The 24,386-nt window shown below is 45.5% G+C and overlaps 1 protein-coding gene across 1 annotated transcript; it reads left to right on the forward strand.

Moving 5' to 3' along the window:
* Positions 1-1,068: 1,068 nt before the first annotated feature.
* Positions 1,069-11,361, forward strand: LOC137035040 (myosin heavy chain, fast skeletal muscle-like). Its single transcript, XM_067408286.1, has 39 exons — positions 1,069-1,286; positions 1,376-1,519; positions 1,596-1,752; positions 2,113-2,140; positions 2,249-2,363; positions 2,524-2,616; positions 2,706-2,769; positions 2,863-2,961; positions 3,038-3,141; positions 3,229-3,367; positions 3,510-3,628; positions 3,710-3,859; positions 3,932-4,102; positions 4,194-4,494; positions 4,623-4,696; positions 4,885-4,972; positions 5,091-5,208; positions 5,297-5,420; positions 5,532-5,668; positions 5,958-6,213; positions 6,304-6,546; positions 6,657-6,833; positions 6,918-7,063; positions 7,156-7,246; positions 7,334-7,723; positions 7,813-7,939; positions 8,217-8,335; positions 8,422-8,618; positions 8,702-8,885; positions 8,993-9,158; positions 9,270-9,394; positions 9,498-9,806; positions 9,928-10,131; positions 10,216-10,341; positions 10,429-10,599; positions 10,737-10,841; positions 10,918-11,013; positions 11,095-11,226; positions 11,341-11,361. Exons 1-39 carry the CDS (start codon positions 1,080-1,082, stop codon positions 11,359-11,361), a joined length of 5,817 nt encoding a protein of 1,938 aa, XP_067264387.1. The 5' UTR covers positions 1,069-1,079.
* Positions 11,362-24,386: the final 13,025 nt, after the last annotated feature.

Genomic DNA, 24,386 nt, shown 5'->3' on the forward strand with positions numbered 1-24,386 from the left:
TATGTCAATAAGTCTTGTCAAACAATACACACTGAGATACATGGAGGCATTACAAATTATTCCAAGTGTTGCCTCTGTTTCACATGTCACGTTAAATGTAATATTAAATCTGTTCACCCTTTCAATTTCAAAAGTGAATTTCATTAATTTTGTATCTTGCATATTTAAGCAAACTACTGAGGTTAAACTCTTTTTAACAAGCTATCCTAAAGTGTTAGTTATTTCCAGTTATTTTATTCTATTCCCAACTATGGATGCAACCAAACGGTCCAGTTTCTTTACTCAAATTTTAGCCATATTTGGTCTTAGCCATATTTAACTTCTGCATTGCTTGCAAAGCAAGTACAGTATAAGAGCAAGGGGACAACTGGAGACCTTTGCGTTCGGAAGACCAGCCAAGATTGCTTGCGGTGAGACAAAACTTTCATTTCTTTTTCAAGATGTACACAGTTTTAAAAAATGCTGCCATCTTATTTGATAACCTCTATCAATGGTTTGTAATTCAGTTTGTGTATTCGTCTTTTAAAGACATAGTTGCTAATATTTTTATAATGTAGTTTTTAAAAACGAAAAAGCACGGTTTTAATGTATAATATCTTACTGTTTATTACAGTGTTTCAGACATTCATCAGAACTTGTGGCAGTGTGGTAAGTTAAACATGCTAAATTAAACTAAAGACATTTTAAGAGAAAAACAAGCATACTGAAAAATGCATTAGTGTTCTAGCCATGTGTAGAAATACACACACATTTTATATAATTAATATACATGTTTTACTACAGGACTCCTCAAAACTTGCCCTGTTTACTTCAAACTCTGATCAGACCTACCATTAATTCTCTACTCTGAAGACTTTGATTACCTTGCTCAGGTGTCTTTGATTTGTTTTGGAGCTAAACTCTGCAGGGCATGGCCCTCCAGGGCTGGATTTGAGGAAACCCTGCTTTACTATATCCCTTGTTTTACTTATAGTCCCTTATTTTACTTATAGTAGAAAAATAGTGATCAAATGCCTGTCAGTTTTCCCTGTTTACCTACGGTTATGACAATCTTTAAATTCCAGAAGTAAGCCGCCACCATGAGTACGGACGCGGAGATGGCCGTTTATGGCAAGGCTGCCATTTACCTTCGTAAGCCTGAGAAGGAGAGAATTGAGGCTCAGAACAAACCATTTGATGCCAAGACTGCCTGCTATGTGGCTGATGACAAAGAGTTGTACCTCAAGGGAACAATCAAGAGCAAAGATGGTGGCAAAGTCACAGTTGAATTGCTTGACACTAAGGAGGTGAGTTTTAATTTCCATTTCATGTAGATGCTCATTAAATTAATTATTACAATGTTTTCTTTTATATCTAATATCTAATTTATTTCTAGGAGAGAGTGGCTAAGGAACAAGATGTCTACCCAATGAATCCTCCCAAGTTTGACAAGATTGAGGACATGGCCATGATGACCCATCTCAATGAAGCCTCTGTGCTGTATAACCTCAAAGAGCGTTATGCTGCATGGATGATCTACGTAGGTTCTGAAACAACATAAAAATGCAATTAAGTTAATATTGTCTGTTGTAGCAATCTGACCATTGCTCTTTCAGACCTACTCTGGACTCTTCTGTGCGACTGTGAACCCCTACAAGTGGCTCCCAGTGTATGATGCAGAAGTGGTGTCTGCTTACAGAGGCAAAAAGCGTATGGAGGCCCCACCCCACATCTTTTCAGTCTCTGACAACGCCTATCAGTTCATGCTGACTGGTAAGACATTATTTCTGAGATATGAATTATATATGTTGAAATTCACATTCTTAGGCCTGGTTTCATAAACAGGGCTTAGCCTAAGCCAGGATTAGGCATTTAATATAGGGCATGTAGTTCAATAAGGGCATTTAAGTAGCTTTTATAATCTAAGAAAAAAAAAAAAAAAAAACATTATTGGTGTGTATCTTTAGACAAAACAATGGCAATGAAATATTTTAAGATATGCCCATACAAGTTGCTTTCAGTTATAACAGCTCAAACATGTATTTTAGTCTAGGACTAGCTAAACTGTCTATGAAACCGAGGATAGTTTTTTATAAAACAATTGCTAAAACATTATTATCTTTGAATTAACAGACAGAGAGAACCAGTCTGTCCTGATTACGTATGTATCAAGCTTACTATTGGAGTTGTTGAGAACAGTTATATTTTTCTCTTATGTAACTTCCTCATGTCTTTTAAATCTTCTGTTTTCTAATCTCTCATAAACCAGTGGAGAATCTGGTGCTGGAAAGACTGTGAACACCAAACGTGTCATCCAGTACTTTGCCACAATTGCAGTGGGAGGTGGTGAAAAAAAGAAAGAGCAGACTCCCGGCAAAATGCAGGTATATGAGATATAAAAACGTCAAATATATTATTATGAAATATATAGTTCAAATTCATAACAATCATCTCCCACAATAAATGATATGTGAATTTGTTTAATGCCTGAAAAAAGTGTTTAGACATTAAACAAAATAACTGAAAACCCTTCAAACATCACAGGGCTCTCTTGAGGACCAGATCATTGCTGCCAACCCTCTGCTTGAGGCTTATGGTAATGCCAAGACTGTGAGAAATGACAACTCCTCTCGTTTTGTAAGTATATATATATATATATTTATACATTTATACAGAATTGTTTATAAAGACATTATTTATGTATCATTCTATTTGGTTTTAAACAGGGTAAATTTATCAGAATTCACTTCGGTACATCTGGAAAACTGGCTAGTGCTGACATTGAGACATGTAGGTGGACACGATTTCATTGATAAATCCTGCACATTTGTCTTTGTCTGTCACTCTTCAGATGATTGTGACTCAAGTACATTCTCTTAACAGATCTGCTGGAGAAGTCTAGAGTGTCATTCCAGCTTCCAGATGAGAGAGGCTACCACATCTTCTACCAGATGATGACCAACCATAAGCCTGAGCTGATTGGTAGGTGCACATTTTACATTCAGTGTTTCAGATAATATTGTAAAACGCTCTTTCATAAATGCTGTTTATTTTACAGAGATGACGCTCATCACCACCAACCCCTATGACTTCCCCATGTGCAGTCAGGGTCAGATCACAGTGGCCAGCATTGATGATAAAGAGGAGCTGGTTGCTACTGATGTGAGTCATTCCTGTTTGAATATTTGCATATTATATTTAACTATAGCAGAATATATCCTAGAGCTCATTCTTTTCTGTAATTTTCAGTCTGCTATTGACATTCTGGGCTTTAGTAATGAGGAGAAGATGAGCATCTACAAGTTCACTGGAGCTGTGCTTCATCATGGTAACATGAAGTTCAAGCAGAAGCAGCGTGAGGAGCAGGCTGAGCCTGACGGCACAGAGGGTGAGACTAAATAGTACTAATGTGTGTCAAAACATGCTTTGAATTGACATATCCTTGTTTCTATTTTTGCTAATGAAAGGATGGTTTTAGTTTTCAAAAGAAGAAAAGGGATGTTTTTTTTTTTTTTAATATTTCATTTTAGAGGCTGACAAAGTTGCCTACCTTCTGGGTTTGAACTCTGCTGATATGCTGAAGGCTTTGTGCTACCCCAGAGTCAAAGTCGGAAATGAGTTTGTGACCAAAGGCCAGACCGTGCCACAGGTACAGTAAAATAGTACAACCTTAAAATCTGGCTAATTATTTCAGAAGCAGAATTAAATATAAACTCTATTCAACTTACAGGTGTACAACTCTGTTAACGCCTTGGCCAAATCTGTCTATGAGAGGATGTTCTTGTGGATGGTCATTCGTATCAACCAGATGTTGGACACAAAACAACAAAGAAATTTCTTCATTGGTGTGCTGGATATTGCTGGCTTTGAGATCTTTGATGTAAGAATTGTATCTCCTTTTTGATGGCACATTGAGTGATATTCAGTAGTAAATGGTTGTTTCTTCCTCCAGTTCAACAGCATGGAGCAGCTGTGCATCAACTTCACCAATGAGAAACTGCAACAGTTTTTCAACCACCACATGTTTGTGCTGGAACAAGAGGAGTACAAGAAGGAGGGCATTGTTTGGGAGTTCATTGACTTCGGCATGGACTTGGCTGCTTGCATTGAGCTCATTGAGAAGGTTTTTAATGGTTTATGAATTTGTTTATTTTCAATATCTATTCTCAAAATCTTATAATTTTTGGTAATAAACAACATTCTTTTATAAACAGCCCATGGGTATCTTCTCCATCCTTGAAGAGGAGTGCATGTTCCCGAAGGCTACAGACACTTCCTTCAAGAACAAGCTGTATGATCAGCATCTTGGCAAAAACAATGCTTTCCAGAAACCAAAGCCTGCCAAAGGCAAGGCTGAAGCTCACTTCTCCCTGGTTCACTATGCCGGAACTGTGGACTACAACATTGCTGGCTGGTTGGACAAGAACAAGGATCCACTGAATGAATCTGTTCTGCAGCTGTACCAGAAGTCTTCTGTCAAACTGCTGGCTACTCTCTACCCACCTGTTGTTGAGGGTAAAAAAAAACACTAGTGATTACATGATTATGTACATCATTTTAACCCAAATCTGATTCAGTTTTGCACTCTTTTCTTGTTATTACATTATACATATGTGTGTTCATTTATCTTTTTATCTGAATAGAGAGTGGTGGCGGCGGCAAGAAGGGAGGCAAGAAGAAGGGTGGCTCCATGCAGACTGTGTCTTCTCAGTTCAGAGTATGTCTTTGTTAGACAAAATGTGAATAATAATGCAACTGAAAGGACTTAAGAAGTACTGTACTATACACAAGCTTGCTTGACTCTAGGTCAGAAAGTAATATAAAAAATAATAATTCATAAAAAATAAAACATCAACAACTGAGAGAATGTGAGTAAGAATGCTGAATCTTTTTATGATTGAACAGGAAAACTTGGGCAAGCTCATGACCAACTTGAGGAGCACTCACCCTCACTTTGTGCGTTGTCTGATTCCCAATGAGTCCAAGACTCCAGGTAAAGTAATAAAGGGCTCACATATATTCTCATATTAACATATTAATTATTTTATGTTAATGTATATAATAAGGAAAATGTAAATCTACCAAGCTCATGATGTAAACTGTTATTATAGGTCTCATGGAGAACTTCCTGGTTATCCACCAGCTGAGGTGTAACGGTGTACTGGAGGGTATCAGAATCTGCAGAAAGGGCTTCCCCAGCAGAATCCTCTATGGTGACTTCAAGCAGAGGTAAATGGGACTACATGAAAATTCCATTTCTTGAGGCTCTTTATTAGAAGATATGAAGCATTTTGTTAAATCTTCCAATTCTCCACAGATACAAGGTGCTGAATGCCAGTGTTATCCCAGAGGGACAATTTATTGATAATAAGAAGGCCTGTGAGAAACTCCTGGGATCCATCGACATTGATCATGACCAGTACAGATTTGGACACACAAAGGTTCATATTCAGCTTTACAACTTTCACTGATTCAGTGATCATGATCATTTAGCTTATAGAGGTAAATCAATATCTTTTTTTTTTTTTTTTTACTGTTTTACATAAATTCAGGTGTTCTTCAAAGCTGGTCTTCTGGGTACTCTTGAGGAGATGCGTGATGAGAAACTGGCTGCTCTGGTCACAATGACTCAGGCTGCCTGCCGTGGATTCCTGATGAGGAGGGAGTTTGTGAAAATGACGGAGAGGAGGTGAGGAACATCATGGAATGAACAAAACTCTCTGATTTAACTATTTCAAATTTGAAAACAGTGATTCATAACCCACATTAATTCACAGTGTTAATGGGGTTATCAGTAAAAATATTTTGTATCAATGGCAAGCACATCTTCTTGTCAATTTGGCTTTTAAAGGTGTTTAAAAAAACTGTATTCAAATATGTTTGACCCATAAAGTGAAGGAAATATTTTGTAGACCAGTTTAAAAATAAGTGCATTTACCAGTAATTTCCACATTTAATCATCCAAATTGTTTCATCAGGGATGCAATTTACACCATCCAATACAACGTCCGCTCATTCATGAATGTCAAACACTGGCCATGGATGAAAGTTTACTACAAGATTAAGCCTCTGCTGAAGAGTGCCGAGACTGAGAAGGAGCTGGCAACCATGAAAGAGGACTTTGCAAAATGCAAAGAAGATCTTGCCAAGGCTGAAGCCAAAAAGAAGGAGCTTGAAGAGAAGATGGTATCACTGCTGCAAGAGAAAAATGATCTGCAGCTGCAAGTAGCATCTGTGAGTATTTTTACTTGAATTAACTGATCCGTGGCTCCATTAAATGAGCAATGTGGTTTCCAGTGATATGGCAACCTATTTTCTTAACAGGAATCTGAGAATCTCTCAGATGCTGAGGAGAGGTGTGAGGGTCTGATCAAGAGCAAAATCCAGCTTGAAGCTAAACTCAAAGAGACAACTGAGAGGCTGGAGGATGAGGAAGAAATCAATGCTGAACTGACAGCCAAGAAGAGGAAACTGGAGGATGAGTGCTCTGAGCTGAAGAAAGACATTGATGACCTGGAGCTCACCTTGGCTAAAGTGGAGAAGGAGAAACATGCCACTGAGAATAAGGTTGGAGACTGAGTTGCTTTAAGATTAGATTTCATCTCTGTCTTATATGTTGATATAAAAAAAATATGATTAGTAAAAAATAAGGTTATTTGAAACAAAAAATCTTACAGGTCAAGAACTTGACTGAGGAAATGGCAGCTCAGGATGAGAGTATTGCCAAGCTTACAAAAGAGAAGAAAGCCCTCCAAGAGGCACATCAGCAGACACTGGATGATCTCCAGGCCGAGGAGGACAAAGTCAACACCCTGACCAAATCCAAGACAAAACTTGAGCAGCAAGTTGATGATGTAAGTTGATTATGTAATAATGTTTATTCATCAAATTAACTATGATTTTGCTGTGAACATATTTTATTTACCATTGTCCTGTAGCTTGAGGGTTCCCTTGAACAAGAGAAGAAGCTCCGCATGGACCTGGAGAGAGCCAAGAGAAAGCTTGAAGGAGACCTGAAATTAGCCCAAGAGTCCATCATGGACCTGGAGAATGACAAGCAGCAATCTGAGGAGAAAATAAAAAAGTAATTAAAGCATGAAATCTTTGAAAACATTGGACAATTTTGATGTGTTATTGTTTTTTTTTTTCAAACTACTTCTTGTTGAACACCCACAGGAAAGACTTTGAAACAAGCCAGTTGCTCAGCAAGATAGAAGATGAACAATCTCTGGGTGCTCAACTCCAAAAGAAGATCAAGGAGCTTCAGGTATTTTGAGACTTTTTTTTCAAACATTAGGATCATTATCATAAAATACAGATCACTAAAAATGTAATGAACTACTTTCCACCACAGGCTCGTATTGAGGAACTGGAGGAAGAGATCGAGGCTGAGCGTGCTGCTCGTGCCAAGGTTGAGAAGCAGAGAGCTGATCTCTCCAGGGAACTTGAGGAGATCAGTGAGAGGCTTGAGGAGGCTGGAGGAGCCACTGCTGCTCAGATCGAGATGAATAAGAAGCGTGAAGCTGAATTCCAGAAGCTGCGTCGTGACCTTGAAGAGTCCACCCTCCAGCATGAAGCTACAGCTGCTGCCCTACGCAAGAAGCAGGCAGACAGTGTGGCCGAGCTGGGAGAGCAAATCGACAACCTGCAGCGTGTCAAGCAGAAGCTTGAGAAGGAGAAGAGTGAATTCAAAATGGAGATTGATGATCTTTCCAGCAACATGGAAGCAGTTGCCAAAGCAAAGGTTGGGAATTGTTTCAAAAATTGTTCAAAAAGTAAATATAACAAATGTGGTTAAGATTCTTAAGAATCCAATGATATTTGTGTTTACAGGCTAATCTTGAGAAGATGTGCCGCACACTTGAGGACCAACTTAGTGAAATTAAGTCCAAGAATGATGAGAACAGTCGCCAGATAAATGACCTCAGCGCTCAAAGAGCAAGACTTCAAACTGAAAATGGTAAATAATAGCACAATATCTCAAAAATATCAAACAAAATGATACAGCATTTTATTTCCTCCACTAACAAATGCAGATATACAATTATGAGTAAATCACCATCCATGTCACATATTCATATGATCCTTTGACCTCATTCTCAATGCTCATTTATTATGTATTCATAAAATATATGATGATGTAATCTATTTCCCCAGCCAAATTTGTAGCAAATGCTTTTCTCATATTATTAAATGGTTTATTTTGAACTGAACTGACATGGTGAAAATTTGAACAGGTGAATTTGGCCGTCAGCTGGAGGAGAAGGAAGCTCTAGTTTCTCAGCTCACCAGAGGCAAACAAGCTTTCACTCAGCAAATTGAGGAGCTTAAGAGGCAGATTGAAGAAGAGGTTAAGGTAATACAGCATAATCAAAAAATACACATACTTGTCAATTACTATAGTGCAGAGACTAGCTAATATTATGTGACTTTGTCTCCTAGGCTAAGAACGCACTGGCCCATGCTGTACAGTCAGCTCGTCATGACTGTGACCTGCTCCGTGAGCAATTTGAGGAAGAGCAGGAGGCAAAGGCTGAGCTGCAGCGGGGAATGTCAAAGGCCAACAGCGAGGTTGCTCAATGGAGAACCAAATATGAAACTGATGCCATCCAGCGTACTGAGGAGCTTGAAGAGTCCAAGTATGTATATTATTGCATAATATTCCCAAAACTCACAGCTATTTTATAGATTAGAATTCAAAATTATGTGTATTACTTAACAGGAAGAAGCTGGCTCAGCGTCTGCAAGAGGCAGAGGAACAAATTGAGGCAGTGAACTCCAAATGTGCATCTCTGGAGAAGACCAAACAGAGACTCCAGGCTGAGGTGGAGGACCTCATGATTGATGTGGAGAGAGCCAATGGTTTGGCTGCTAACCTTGACAAGAAGCAGAGGAACTTTGACAAGGTAAACAATTTGAGTCATTATATGACATTCTCTTTGTAAAGTATAGCTAGAATGGGCTTTGTTAAACATGTTATAAACAAATCAATCCTGAAATATCTCCACCAAAGGTCCTGGCAGAATGGAAGCAGAAATATGAGGAAGGTCAGGCAGAGCTGGAAGGTGCCCTGAAAGAGGCTCGTTCACTCAGCACTGAACTGTTCAAGATGAAGAACTCCTATGAGGAGAGTCTGGACCAGCTGGAGACCCTCAAGAGAGAGAACAAGAATCTGCAGCGTAAGAATGAAACCGTTATGTTAGACAAAAACTTCAAAGTCCTAATTCTAAATGATAATTAAAAAGTAAACACGTGATTGTGATTATAGTTCAAAATTTTTTTTTTTATAGAGGAGATTTCAGATCTGACAGAGCAGTTAGGTGAGACTGGTAAGAGCATCCATGAGCTGGAAAAGGCCAAAAAGGCAGTGGAGACTGAGAAGGCAGAGATTCAGACCGCCCTGGAGGAGGCTGAAGTGAGTATCTGAAGATCAGTTTGGAATTCTTGCTAGAACCATTTTACTGTGTTGTTAATGCATATTTCCATTATGATATTAAAAGTTGTTTTATTTTTCATAGGGCACCCTGGAGCATGAGGAGTCCAAGATTCTTCGTGTCCAGCTTGAGCTAAACCAGGTCAAGGGAGAGATTGACAGGAAGCTTGCAGAGAAGGATGAGGAGATGGAGCAGATCAAGAGGAACAGCCAGAGAGTCATTGAATCCATGCAGGGCACTCTGGACTCTGAAGTTAGGAGCAGGAATGATGCTCTGAGAATCAAGAAGAAGATGGAGGGAGACCTTAATGAGATGGAGGTTCAGCTGAGCCATGCCAATCGCCAGGCTGCTGAGGCCCAGAAACAGCTCAGGAACGTTCAGGGACAACTCAAGGTATGTGACTTCTCTTTGGCTTTGGGGTGCATTAGTATGTTTGTATAATCTAACTTTTGTTAGGTTATGGTCACCGGAAAGCAGACTGAAAGCTTATTGTAAAGTTATTGTTAATGTGCAGGATGCCCAACTGCACCTTGATGATGCTGTGAGAGGACAGGAAGACATGAAGGAGCAGGTGGCCATGGTGGAGCGCAGAAACGCTCTGATGCAGTCTGAGGTTGAGGAGCTGAGAGCTGCTCTGGAGCAGACAGAGAGAAGCCGCAAAGTGGCTGAACAAGAGCTGGTGGACGCCAGTGAGCGTGTTGGGCTGCTGCACTCTCAGGTAAGGGTACTTTGTTTTATAATGAAATTAAGGAAATTAAGAAAATCATTTAAAATGTTCAAAATGTTGCTTTCCATTTTGTAGAACACAAGTCTCCTGAACACCAAGAAGAAGCTTGAGGCTGACCTTGTTCAGATCCAGAGTGAAGTTGATGACACTGTACAGGAAGCCAGAAATGCAGAGGAGAAGGCCAAGAAGGCCATCACTGATGTGAGAAACAGTAGCTGACAAATGTTTCAAAAGATGCTTGAGTACTTGAAAAATGTGATCCAATCAAATTCTGTGTTCATGCAAAAGGCTGCAATGATGGCAGAAGAGCTGAAGAAGGAGCAGGACACCAGTTCTCACCTTGAGAGGATGAAGAAGAATCTGGAGGTCACAGTGAAGGATCTGCAGCACCGTCTGGATGAGGCTGAGAATCTGGCCATGAAGGGAGGAAAGAAACAACTCCAGAAACTGGAGTCTAGAGTAAGACTGCCTTTATTCTGATGCTCACCCGTATTCTGATGTTCATAGTCTTCATGTGGACAGTAAGAAGTGTCTAAACATCTCTAAACATTGTATTGGAGTGAAATGAGTTTGATAATATCTCCCACTTACTGTAGGTCCGTGAGCTTGAGACTGAAGTCGAGGCAGAGCAGAGACGTGGAGCTGATGCTGTTAAAGGTGTCCGCAAATATGAGAGGAGAGTCAAGGAGCTCACCTACCAGGTAAAACATGTCTAGTAAAATTCTGGTCCCATTAATCAGATTTTGTTCTAGTCTGACCCATGTTCATTATCTGCAGACTGAGGAGGATAAGAAGAACCTCAACAGACTGCAGGATCTGGTTGACAAGCTTCAGCTGAAGGTCAAGGCTTACAAGAGACAGGCTGAAGAAGCTGTGAGTACCTCATTTGAGAACTATAAACACCTTGTGAACAATTATATTAAGTTCCTGATATAATTGTATGTGACTTTGCAGGAGGAACAAGCAAACACTCACCTGTCCAAGTTGAGGAAGGTGCAGCATGAGCTGGAAGAGGCTGAGGAGCGTGCTGACATTTCTGAGTCTCAGGTCAACAAGCTCAGAGCCAAGAGCCGTGACGCTGGAAAGGTAATTTTTCTCAAATGAAATTTTTTAAACATGCTTCAATTTTAAAGCTTTTATTTTACCTTAAATTGTTTCATTGTATATTCATACAATTTTTTGTTTGCATACTTTTTTCAGAGCAAAGAGGCAGCTGAGTGAAAACCTTCACATACGCTGACACCAGCTCCCATTTGTCTCTGAAAATGTGCAATTGCTCAATAAAACATTTATCAACTTATTTTTTTTGTCATTTTCTTCTATATACAGTATTCCTGATGAATTTTCTCATGTTTATTACGTTTTTGTATATACTTTATATACTATCTCATCAAATGAGAAAAATAATTATAGCTTCAACAAAAAAATATTAAAATAACAATGAGCTTTTAACTAGCATAACTACTAATTACTACAAATCATCTTCCACTAATAAAATTAGAAAATTATGGATAAACATTAGAAATTAAATAAGCATGCAATTAAATACAACTTGAATTACTTCTTACCAAGTTCAAATTAGATAGGGCAGATTCTGGGTCTTAGCACCAGTTTATGATAAACATTTTGTAAGCTTTATATTCTAATCGCTGAACACATGCAGAACACCTTCGGCAGAGATTGCATTATTTAGCCTGAGGATGGTGCTCTAAAGTTGACAGGCTTTAAGTACACAATAGACACATAGAGTGCTATCTTGCCTTTTCAACAAATTCAACATTTATCATTCAACATATGTTGTTTTAGAATATTATAATTTGTGGAGGAATTCCAATGAAGAAAAGAAAGTCACCTCTATTCTCAGAACGAACAGAACGAAATAAAGGAGCACATAAAGGAGCACATTTAAACTAAAGATTTGAACCCTGGTTTCACAGACAAGGTTTAAGCTAGTCCTAGACTAAAATGTTTGAGCTGTTTTAACTGAAAGTACCTTGCACTGACACAGCTCCAGACCAAATTTTTTATTAAGGAGCCATTGGCTCCTATGGGGGAAAAAAACAGGCACCAAATAATTTATTAAAGAGCCACACAACAATGAACTTAACCCTCTACCGCATAGTGTTACCATATGGCAACATACTCTTTATGTTCATTTCCTTGCCACCGTCTCTTTAAGAGAACATTCTAGTTTTTTTTTATTGGTAAGAGAAGACCTTAATTTAGCCAATGATGTGCTTTGGTTAAGTCACATGACATGCATTTTTTTTCTGTGACGCGATATCTGACAGACTGCCATCTCTTGTCGGTAGTTGCTGAAAGCAAATTAAAACGTCAGTAACAAACAAGGACCTGCCCATGTCACATTCACAAAAAAAAGGTTAACATCATCTCAGGTAAGGTATGATGACATATTCACCACTCAAAAATGTTTTTATGAAATTAGTTTTTGGTAAATCGAGAAAATGTCTGTGTTGCCATATGGCAACACTGCGCAATAATGGAATGACATTATTATAATAGGTTAGATAGCTAGCAAAGATCAGCTGCAGTCTGTTAAGCTATAACAATAAAAACATTAATGCTAGTGATATAATGTTGATTAGTCGTATGTTAAGGACTGCTGTGGCATTTGTATTATGGATTAAATCAACATCAGAGATCTGCCATCACAGCCATGTATACTGGCCCAGACCAACCACTGTCCTACCATGGTGTCTCAAAAAGGCAGGTGCAAGTGGCTGTAAGTGTATTATAAGTGTGAAGAGCACCAAATGTGATGTCTACATGTGTCTCACCTTTGGAAAAAAAAAATGCTTTTTGAAGTTTCATACAGAAAAAAGGTGAAATTTAAAGAATATAAAGCATTATTCAGCAAAAGAGAATGGAAAAACACAAGATGTTGGAAAATAAGTATAAGGTATTGTTTATAATTACTGCTAAAACTTATAATAGCACTAATTGATTCAATACAAATAACATTTCTGAGGAAAAATATGAACTATATACACTTACACTTATTTTAAGTTCCCTTTCAGTCGGTCACGTTCGACGTACGTCAGTAGTGACCGATGAATTGGGATATCGCTTAGAGAGCCCTATCATCTTCGTGTAAACTAAAACAAGCCAATGGAATTGGCGTGCAATATTTGCATAATGCGCACCGCCCCCGACAGGTGTATATAAATAGGAAGCAGATGCAATCACACTCTGTCTTTCGCTTCGGAGCCATTCACTGGTGTCCTGTTCAGAAGACTCCTTTCTTCGTTTTGTTTTGTTCTAAAACATTGCCTCAGAAGAGGATTTGCAGCGAGCTATCAGTGCTGGTGAAGAAGGCACGTTCAGCGAGGTCACGAGTGTCCGAGGAGCTGAGCTATAAGCTCTAAAACTGCTGTTTTCACAGCAACACAAAGAGTGTGTGTGTGTAGCGATTTGGGCCGGTTCCTTGGTGTGTCAGGGAGTGGTGTACCTGACACATCGCGTCGCTCCCTGGGTGCTTCAGCACGAGTGAGTTGACTTCCCCTTCTAAAAGAGCTTTACAGACGAACCCTGACAGTATGTCATTTCGTCTGTGCGTTACTGGGTGCGGTCGTTCCCTGGTCCCTGCTGATGGGCACAATCGCTGCATCTCGTGTTTGGGCGTTCAGCACGCTGAAGCAGCTTTTGTGGATGGTTCATGTTCCCATTGCGGGAACATGACCATCGCGGTGCTGAGGTCGAGGCTCTCCTTCCTGAAGTCTCAGGAAGAGGGGGTCCCCTCTCCTATGCCGCGTACGACCGCTTTTTCCGGCCCCGGGAACCGGAATGACGGTACGGCGCTGTATAGGAAGGGGTCTGTATGAGGATAACGGTCAGGGCTTCCCCGCTGAGCGGAAACGCTCCTCGGGTCCCTGCCGCCTCAGCAGCACCGCAACCCATCTTGCCGCCGTTGGTTTCCGCTGGGCCCTCTTCGGACTGTCCAGCCGTTACCTTTGGTGCGCCGGCAGCGGATCGGATGTCGATCACAGCATCGGAAGGTGAGCCAGAGTCCTCGGGGGAAGACCCGGACGCGCTGCCGCCCTCCGGGACGGTAGCGTGGCCCGAGTCGGATCCTGAGTTGACGGCTGTGCTCTCCCGGGCCGCCTTGTGCGTCGGGCTTGAGTGGAACCCTCCACCCTGTCCCGGCCCATCTCGGTTGGATGATTGGTACTTGGGGGGGGGTCGCGCTGGCCAAACCCAGCGTCCCGCCCCAATGCCTTTCTTCCCGGAAGTGCATGACGAGGTGACCAGGTCTTGGCAAACACCGTATAGTTCGTTCGAGGCCTGGCCCCGCGTCCGCCTTCACCTCCCTGGACGGCGGGGCAGCCAGGGGGTACGCGAGGATCCCGCCAGTCGAGCGGTCTGTTGCGATGCAGCTGTGTCCAACGGCCACTGGCTGGCGTGGTGAGCCGCGTCTTCCGTCCCGGGCCTGTAAATTCTCAGCCGGTCTGACTGAGAAAGCTTACAGTTCCTGTGGGCAGGCTGCCTCTGCCCTGCATTCCATGGCGCTTTTGCAGGTCTACCAGGCAAAAGCGCTGTCAGAAATGCCCCAGGAAGGTCCTGACCAACAGCTGCTGGGGGAGCTGCGCTGCCACCGACCTCGCCCTCCGGGCGACGAAGGTAACAGCACGCGCTGTTGGTCATGCGATGTCTACCTTGGTAGTCCAGCAACGCCATCTCTGGCTGACCTTGGCGGACATGCGGGATGCCGATAAGCAAAGGTTCCTAAATTCCCCCGTGTCCCCGGTCGGCCTATTCGGCGACGCGGTGGAGAGCTTCGCCCAACAGTTCTCTGCTGCACAGAAGCAGGCTGAGGCCATCAGTCATGTCATGCCACGGCGGACTGCTGCTGCCTCCACCCAGCCGCCTGTGGCCCAACCTCAGCCTGCTCGTCGCCGAGGGCGCCCGCCTGCATCGTCCTCCGCCCCTGCTAAGACGGCAAAGCAGCAGCCTACACCAGCCAGACAGCAGGGTGCCGGTCGCGGGCGTGGTGCCCAGCCCGTCTCAGCTAAGCCAGGTGGCAAGCGTAAAAAGAAGTCACGGCCCTGAGACGGGCAACCTGGAGGGGAAGAATCTTGCTCTTCGGGAGAGTTTTCCACCATCTCTCCCACCCCCGGAGGAGGGCCGGGGGGAATTTGTGTTTGTCTGTCCACCGCCGCTGGCTCTCCGGAGTCCAGCGGTACCCACTTTTTCACAAAAAGAGCAGTTTCCTCAAACTCAAGGTCACAACAAGGTGTGTCTGCCAGTGTGCCAGGCCCCGCCTCGCCGCTGGCAGCTCCCTCCCCATTCGCCAGCAGGCGGCACTGCTGCCTCGCAGAGTCCGACCCCACTCCGGGCCGCTCCCAAGCCGCCCGAGTCGGGTCCCTCTCTGCCTTGCTGCCCCACCCCCGGTGCGTCTGTGGTGCCTTTGGTCCCGCTGGCTCGGAGTCTGGAGGCGTGGATCACGCTTCCCAGCCCGTCCCGCTGGCTCATTCGCACTATCAGACTCGGCTATGCGATTCAGTTCGCCCGGCGTCCCCCGGTTTTCAGGGGTGTCCACTTCACTCAGGTGTCGTTGGACAGTGCACCTGTTCTCCGGGCGGAGATTGCTGTCCTCCTGGCGAAGGATGCAATCGAGCTGGTCCCTCCAGCCGATATGAAGTCGGGGTTTTACAGCCCCTACTTCATTGTACCGAAAAAGGGCGGTGGGCTACGGCCAATCCTGGATCTGCGCGTCCTGAATCGGTATCTTCACAGGATGCCGTTCAAGATGCTCACACAGAAGCGCATTTTCGAATGCGTCCGTCCCTGGGATTGGTTTGCAGCAATAGACCTGAAGGACGCGTACTTTCATGTCTCGATTCTGCCTCGACACAGACCCTTCCTCCGGTTTGCGTTCGAGGGTCGGGCATATCAGTACAAAGTCCTACCCTTCGGGCTGGCCCTGTCACCCTGCGTCTTTACGAAGGTTGCGGAGGCGGCCATTGTTCCCCTCAAGGAACAGGGCGTTCGTATTCTCAACTATCTCGACGACTGGCTGATCCTGGCCAGCTCGCGAGAGCAGTTGTGCGAACACAGGGACATGGTTTTAGCTCACCTCAGCCGGTTGGGTCTTCGGGTCAACTGGGACAAGAGCAAACTCGCCCCCGGGCAGAGGATCTCTTATCTCGGTCTCGAGCTAGACTCGGTTGCACGGACTGCGCGTCTCACCGAGGCGCGCGTCCAGACGGTGTTGAACTGCCTGAGTTCACTCAAGCGCAGGACAGCGGCTCCACTGAAAGATTTTCAGAGGCTCCTGGGGCATATGGCATCTGCAGCCACGGTCACGCCGCTCGGATTGCTTCATATGAGACCGCTTCAACACTGGCTCCGCGGCCGGGTCCCGAGATGGGCGTGGCAGTGCGGCACGCTCCGTGTCCCCGTGATACCGAGCTGCCGTCGCACCCTTGTCCGGTGGTCGGACCCTTCGTTCCTGTGGGCCGGAGTACCCCTCGAACAAGTGTCCAGGCACGCTGTGGTCTCCACAGATGCCTCTGCCACGGGATGGGGGGCCACGTACAACGGGCATGCAGTGGCAGGTCTTTGGACGGGGCCTCAGCTGCATTGGCATATCAATTGCCTCGAGTTGCTAGCGGTACGTCTTGCGCTGGCCCGCTTCAAGAAGCTGCTGTCAGGCAAGCACGTTCTAGTCCGCTCAGACAGCACTGTGGCCGTTGCGTACATCAACCGTCAAGGTGGTCTACGCTCCCGTCCCATGTCGCAACTCGCCCGCCATCTCTTGTTGTGGAGTCAGAGGTATCTGAGGTCCCTTCGGGCCACTCATGTCCCAGTTGTGCTCAACCGTGCAGCCGACGAGCTGTCACGGCAGCCTCCACTTGCGGGCGAGTGGCGGCTCCACCCCCAGGCGGTCCAGCTGATTTGGCAGCATTTCGGCGAGGCCCAGGTAGACCTGTTTGCCTCCCCGGAAACTGCCCACTGCCAGTGGTTTTATTCCCTGACCGGCGGCACGCTCGGCACGGATGCCCTGGCACACAGCTGGCCCCCGGGTCCCCCAGTGAGCCTTCTCGCACAACTCCTGTGCAAGGTCAGGGAGGACGGGGAGCAGGTTCTGTTAGTGGCTCCGTACTGGCCCACTCGGACCTGGTTCTCAGACCTCATTCTCCTCGCGTCAGCCCCTCCCTGGCCGATTCCTCTGAGGAAGGACCTCCTGACTCAGAGACGGGGCACCCTGTGGCACCCGCGTCCCAGTCTATGGAACCTCCACGTGTGGTCCCTGGACGGGATGCGGAGGTTCTGAGTGATCTCCCGCAAGCGGTCGTAGACACCATCACTTCCGCTAGAGCTCCTTCCACTAGGAGTCTCTACGCGTTGAAGTGGAACCTGTTCGTCGAATGGTGCGCCTCTCGCCGAGAGGACCCCCGATCATGTTCGGTCGGATCCGTGCTTTCCTTCCTGCAAGAAGGGTTGGAGCGAAGGCTGTCTCCCTCCACCCTGAAGGTGTATGTCGCGGCTATCGCTGCACATCACCACACAGTTGAGGGTAAGTCCCTGGGGAAACACGATCTGATCGTCAGATTCCTGAGGGGGGCCAGGAGACTGAATCCTCCTCGCCCTTCCTCCGTACCCTGTTGGGATCTGACCCTGGTTCTCACAGCTCTCCGGGTCATCCCTTTGAGCCTTTGCAATCAGTCGACCTGAAACTAATGTCTCTGAAGACGGTTTTTCTGGTTGCATTGGCTTCCCTGAAGAGGGTAGGGGATCTGCATGCATTTTCGGTCGACGAAACGTGCCTAGAATTCGGGCCCGGTGATTCTCACGTCATCCTGAGACCCCGGCCTGGATACGTGCCCAAGGTTCCTACCACTCCCTTCAGAGATCAGGTAGTGAACCTGCAAGCGCTGCCCTCGGAGGAGGCAGACCCAGCCCTAGCTTTGCTCTGTCCCGTCCGCGCTCTGCGCGTTTACGTGGATAGAACGCGAAGCTTCAGGACCTCAGATCAGCTCTTCATCTGTTACGGAGGCCAGCAGAAGGGAAAGGCTGTGTAATGTACCTTAGCCTTACGTCATTTATTAGCTCAATTTAATTGTTAAAGGGCATAAGAATTGAATGAGTGAACTGTAAATGATTCACTGTAAAGGATTCAGAATTAATATTTAACACTTCATCAATTATTCGTCCAGCGAAAATTGAGGTTAGAGTATTTTACCAATTCTGGATAAAATATTATTCTGTGGTCAACAGTAACAATATTTTTATTATGATTATTGTTATTATAATTATTATATCATTATAAGCAAGAGGTAACTTGATCTTAAGTTTAAGGCAGTAATTTGACACAACACAAGAAACTCGAATATGTGAAAATCAAAACAAGATTTATTGACTACTTTTAATGATTACAGGAAACTAAGGCTAAACACACACACACATACACACATACACATACTTTGGCTTGATTCTTTAGGTTTAAAGGAGTTTCACCAGTTTCCAGCAAGAGAGAGAGAAGTTTGCTTGTACCTGCGTTTGCTCTGACAGCTGAGGTAGTCGGGTTGTTCCGTGACTCGTGTACAGCGGAATCCCGTTCTGGATTGGCTGTCTTTCAGGTGACGTCTTCTCGGGAAAGCCCTGTGGGTTGCGCGGAAGCTTTGAAGGATGCTGCTGGCTCGTGAAGCTGTTCTGATCTGAGCGTCTGGCTTGAGCGGCTCTCTTCTTGGGAGACTTTGGTCAGATATTTCACCGAGGGTTGTGGAGTCTGAATGTGACGGCTGTTGATCAGCGGCGTGGCTCGTAGTTGAAATCGGCGGCTGTTAGATGGAAAATCAGCCCCGATAAAGGATCTTCTCAACTTCTTCTGTTCAGCATGACCCAAGCAACTTTTCAGCCGTGGTCAAAGTATTTCTGACCGACTTCTGACTTCCAGCTTCTGACTCTGACCTTATTTCATATTTCTCAACTGACTTTAGCTTGTTCGGACAGCATAGTTTTAAAGGAGCAATTCTGGCTCCCTCCTTCAGATGCGATACTCCAATGAGACGTTGCTACGGAAATTAGACACGCCTCGTCTATTGTCTATTGATCACATCGCGTGATATCTGCAGAACATTTTCCTGTTTTATTAACAACTTTATAAAGTTTCTTAATATTTCCTGATACTGAATTTCAATGTTTCATTCACACAGAATTACAGAGAATTATAAATTCTGCATTTAGAGCTCAAACATGACACACTTCTTACACACATATTACTAGACTGACCTAATTAAAACAATGATTATAAGAGAAAGAAGATGCATACAGGACTACAAACATATCAAGCATTGACTCCAACATATTAGCAATCACATCATAGCAAATGTTATTCTGGATATAGTTAATACTTTAAGTAATCGACAATTGTCCCTTTTGAGATTCAAGATTGAGTCCTTAAGCATAGTTTAAACTCTGACCGGAGTCATGGGTGACCGGGTCACGATGGACAGTCACACAAGGGAGGTATTGATAGGACAGATTTGTCTTTAAATCCGTTGATGGGTGTTTTCCTGTTCTGTCCGATAATACAAGAGGGTTTTGTGAGAGAATCAATAGATTTAATGTGATCAGACCCACGTGATGGGTTCTGATTAGTTTATTGCTGATGAGCAAAGAAGTCCTTTAGACAGAGTCCTTTGTTAAAAGAAGTCACGTCATCACTTCTGTAAAAGCTAGGTTTTTCCTGTCAGGAAATGGATCTTTTGGACCAAATGAAGCTTTGTTCAATCATGCCTCTGGCTGATAAAGCCATTTGGTAACGTCTGTCGAATGGGTCCCTACAGCTGTCTCCAAGCAGAGGATGGCCCACTGGATAGTGGATGCCATCGCCTTGGCGTACAAATCCCAGGGCGTGCCTTGCCCGCTCGGGTTGAGAGCCCACTCCACCAGAGGGGTGGCCTCTTCCTGGGCGCTGGCTCATGGCGCCTCGCTGACAGATATCTGTAGAGCTGTGGGCTGGGCGACACCAAACACGTTCGCTAGGTTTTATAGCCTACGTGTAGAGCCGGTATCCTCACGTGTACTCGCATCCACCAGTCGGTAGACATGTTGTACCCACTCTAAGTGTCGGCTTGCAATGCCATTCCCGCCACTGGCCGGATACGTGCATACTTTCACTCCACTCCTGGCGAACCCTGTCGAGTTCCTCCGCCTCCCCCTTCGGCTCGGACATTGCGGAGTGTCTGATGCCAGGCCTACATCCGTCGCTGACGCTGTCTGTTGGCTGGGGCCCATATGTCGTGACCCCTCTACGTGAGCGGTCCCATATGTGTAATTATCCACGGTTTAAAACTCCCTACGGGCCGAGTCTGTGTCTTTCCCTTAGCAGAGCCAGCTCTGCTGTCACCTGTCAGATGAGTCTCCCCCTACCAGGTGGAGCCATCCCAGGGACTCCATATGCGTACTGCCCCCCGGGCCAGTCCATATGTGTATTCTCATGTAAACTCCTCCCCCATTGGGTAGGTAGTGGTCTCCGCAGCGTCCCTTACGGGTTCGCTTCCCCAGTGTAGTCTAGTTTACTTAGTGGGTAGTGGTTAGACAGCAGAAGACTCTCTCGGTGTAAGCTCGCCCCCTTCACCGCCAGCCGGTGCTATGGGCGGCTGAGCTTGCGCTGGGCACTGGAAGGGGTTTCGTAACTGTGGCGCTTTATTTGGGATCCCAATTCGTCGGTCACTACTGACGTACGTCGAACGTGACCGACTGAAAGGGAACATCTCGGTTACGTATGTAACCCTCGTTCCCTGAAGGAGGGAACGGAGACGTACGTCCCGTCGCCACAGTTTCTGTACCCTCGCTGTAGTGCGGACACCAGTTGTCTCCTCAGCGAAAAACAGAGTGCGATTGCATCTGCTTCCTATTTATATACACCTGTCGGGGGCGGTGCGCATTATGCAAATATCGCACGCCAATTCCATTGGCTTGTTTTAGTTTACACGAAGATGATAGAGCTCTCTAAGCGATATCCCAATTCGTCGGTCACTACTGACGTACGTCTCCGTTCCCTCCTTCAGGGAACGAGGGTTACATACGTAACCAAGACGTTTTTCCACTATTGTACGTTGTTGCCATATGGCAACATATCATAAAGTACCTTAAAATAATATTTTTTTCCAAAAATTTTTTTACAGCACTTTAAGTTAAGCCATTCTAAGAAAAGAAAAAGAGTCAAATATTTTTTTTTATAGATTTATCATAATGCGTGCGGTAGAGGGTTACATTTTTAAATTACTTACTTTTAGTCACCCTGTCATGTTTATATCTCCCCTTTACAGTTTCAGAATTTTCATCTTGTGATTTTTCTGGCAAATGAATGTCACTATTTTCACTTAATAGTACTATTATAGCTTTTGTTAATATTTTGAATCCGATTAGATTTTTGTGTTTTAATATATATATATATATATGTTACGGGATACAGGAGACGAACACAGTAGTAACAGGTATTGGTAGTTTTATTGACCACAGTAGAGCTTGCAACAACAGACAGGTGAGTGAACTGATGATATATGGATAGAAGCAGATGATATGAGGAATAGTTACTGTCCTTTCTTTTGCAGGTTGAGATACGTTGGGGCTTAAAGATCGCTGGAGTTATCTGGAGCTGGCTGACACACACCTCGGCGGGAGCCACGTCAGGTCCTATGGGAAGAACAGAAGGGTGGTGAGCTTTCAGTAGTGACACGTGGAAAGTGGGGTGTATACGATACCCTTGTGGAAGTCGGGGTTGATAGGTGACAGGGTTGACCTGCTTGGTGATGGGGAATGGGCCAATGAACCTGGGACTCAGCTTTCTGCAGGGCAGACGCAGTCTGATATCCCGAGTGGACAGCCAAACCAACTGACCAGGCTGGAAGACGGGAGTGTTGGAGCGTCGGAGGTCGGCTGTCATCCTGCGTCTGCACAGGGCTCGTTGCAGTTGATGGTGTGCTGAGTCCCAGACCCTCTCGCTCTCTCTGAACCAGTAATCCACTGCTGGTACGTTGGAGGGTTCCCCATCCCAGGGGAACAGTGGGGGTTGGTAGCCGAGTACGCATTGGAACGGCGTGAGCCCAGTAGTTGACTGACGGAGAGAGTTTTGGGCGTACTCAGCCCAACCCAGGAACTGGTTCCAAGAGTCCTGGTGGTCATGACAGAAGGTACGGAGGAAGCGGCCAATTTCCTGTACCTTCCTTTCCGTCTGCCCGTTCGACTGCGGGTGGTATCCGGAAGTCAGGCTGACGGCCACACCTAGGAGGGAGTAGAACGATTTCCACACTCTGGAGGCATTGGAGGAGGGGACCAGGTAATAGGACTCACGATGAGAGAGCTAGGAATGATGGGTTCGGGTTCTTCGGTCTTTTCGTCTGGAGCATGAAGACGGGAGAGGGCGTCTGCTTTGACGTTCTTTGTGCCTGGGCGATAGGAGATGGTGTAATTAAATTGGGAGAAGAACATGGCCCAACGAGCTTGTCTTGGGTTTAACCTTTTAGCAGACCGAAGATATTCAAGGTTTTTATGATCTGTCAGCACCAGGAACGCATGTTTGGCTCCCTCCAGCCAATGCCTCCACTCTTCCAAGGCAAGCTTAACTGCTAGAAGTTCCCTGTCACCGATGGAGTAGTTGACTTCCGCCGGGTTGAGCTTGCGGGAGAAGAAGGCGCATGGATGGAGTCTACTTGGCGTCCCCTGCTGCTGTGACAACACCGCTCCCACTCCTGTAGTCGAGGCGTCCACTTCGACGATGAACTGTTTCTCGGGGTCTGGATGGACGAGTAAGGGAGCGGTGGTGAAAGCTTCTTTTAGACGGAGCAGGCTGGTGAGTGGATGGGCAATAGAACTGTAATCCTTGATGAACCTTCTGTAGAAGTTGGAGAATCTGAGAAAGCGCTGTAGTTCCTTGATGGTGGTGGGTTCTGGCCAGCTGGAGATGGATTCCACCTTCCTCTCGTCCATCCGGATGCCACTGTGGTCGATGTTGTAACCCAGGAACGAGACAGAAGGTTGATGGAAAGAACACTTCTCTGCTTTGAGGAACAGGTTGTGCTGATGAAGTCGGGTGAGGACCTCCGCAACGTGTCGGCGATGTTCGGCCTGGCTCCGGGAGTCGATGAGTATATCGTCGATGTACACCAGAACGAAGCGATGGAGAAACTCACGGAGCACCTCATGGATGAAATCCTGGAATACGGTGGGGCGTTGACCAGACCATACGGCATAACAAGATATTCATAGTGGCCAGTAGGGGTGATAAAGGCGGTCTTCCACTCGTCCCCCTCACGTATCCGGATGAGGTTGTACGCGTTGCGGAGGTCCAGCTTCGTAAACACAGTGGCACCACGGAGATGTTCCAGGGCCACTGGGACGAGAGGAAGGGGATATCGGAACTTGACAGTAATTTTATTAAGTGAGCGATAGTCAATGCATGGCAGCAAACCTCCGTCCTTTTTTGCCACAAAGAAGAAACTGGAAGCAGCAGGGGAAGTAGACGGCCTGATTTAACCTTGGGCGAGGGCTTCCTTGATGTAATCCTCCATGGCCTTCTCCTCCGGGATGGAAAGTGGGTATATCTTACCCTTTGGCACTGGTTCACCCGGAAGCAGGTCGATGGCGCAGTCCTATGGCCGGTGTGGAGGCAGCTTGGAAGCCTGTTGCGGGCAGAAGACGTCGCTGAAGGGGGCGTAACACTTGGGGATATCGATGGAGCGTTGTTCCACTGGGCTTTCAATGGAAATGGCGTTGAGAGAGAGGTCAGGCGAAGGAGACGGTGGAACCGGAAGTGCAGTCAGACAGCGAGAGAAGGAAGTGTCGCCCCACTTCAGGATTTCGCCCGTCTTCCAGGAGATGGTAGGGTTGTGCTGCTCCAACCAGGGGCGCCCTAGAACCACGTCAGCGGTGGAATCCTCCAGAACCAGCAGATGGATTTCCTCTTGATGCAAGAGACCCACACGGAGTGTAACAGGTCCAGCCACTGTGCGGACGCGCTTACGACTCAGGGGTTTGCCGGTTATTGAGTTGATCTTGTAGATGGTCGGAGACGGTGTGGTCTTGATACGTAGCTGACGACAGATGGCCCCAGAGACGAAGTTGCCGGCTGACCCTGAGTCGAGAAGCGCGACCACTGAAAGGGAGACAGTAGCGGCAGTAAGATTGACGACAGTAGTGAGTGGTTTCATTTTATGAGTAGCAGGAATTATAACACTCACCAGGGGTCGCGGTGGTCGTGTGGGGCATGCTGCTATCAC

The sequence above is a fragment of the Chanodichthys erythropterus genome, chromosome 13 (assembly GCF_024489055.1).
Source record: "Chanodichthys erythropterus isolate Z2021 chromosome 13, ASM2448905v1, whole genome shotgun sequence".
NCBI lineage: Eukaryota > Metazoa > Chordata > Actinopteri > Cypriniformes > Xenocyprididae > Chanodichthys > Chanodichthys erythropterus.

What these genes read in the sequence shown, in the direction of transcription:
- LOC137035040 (XM_067408286.1), top strand. Translation starts at nt 1,080, where the DNA reads ATGAGTACGGACGCGGAGATGGCCGTTTATGGCAAGGCTGCCATTTAC. An exon ending in CAATGAGTCCAAGACTCCAG is followed by an intron (nt 4,973 to 5,090) that starts GTAAAGTAATAA and finishes CTGTTATTATAG; the next exon opens with GTCTCATGGAGAACTTCCTG. An exon ending in TCAAGGAGCTCACCTACCAG is followed by an intron (nt 10,842 to 10,917) that starts GTAAAACATGTC and finishes CATTATCTGCAG; the next exon opens with ACTGAGGAGGATAAGAAGAA.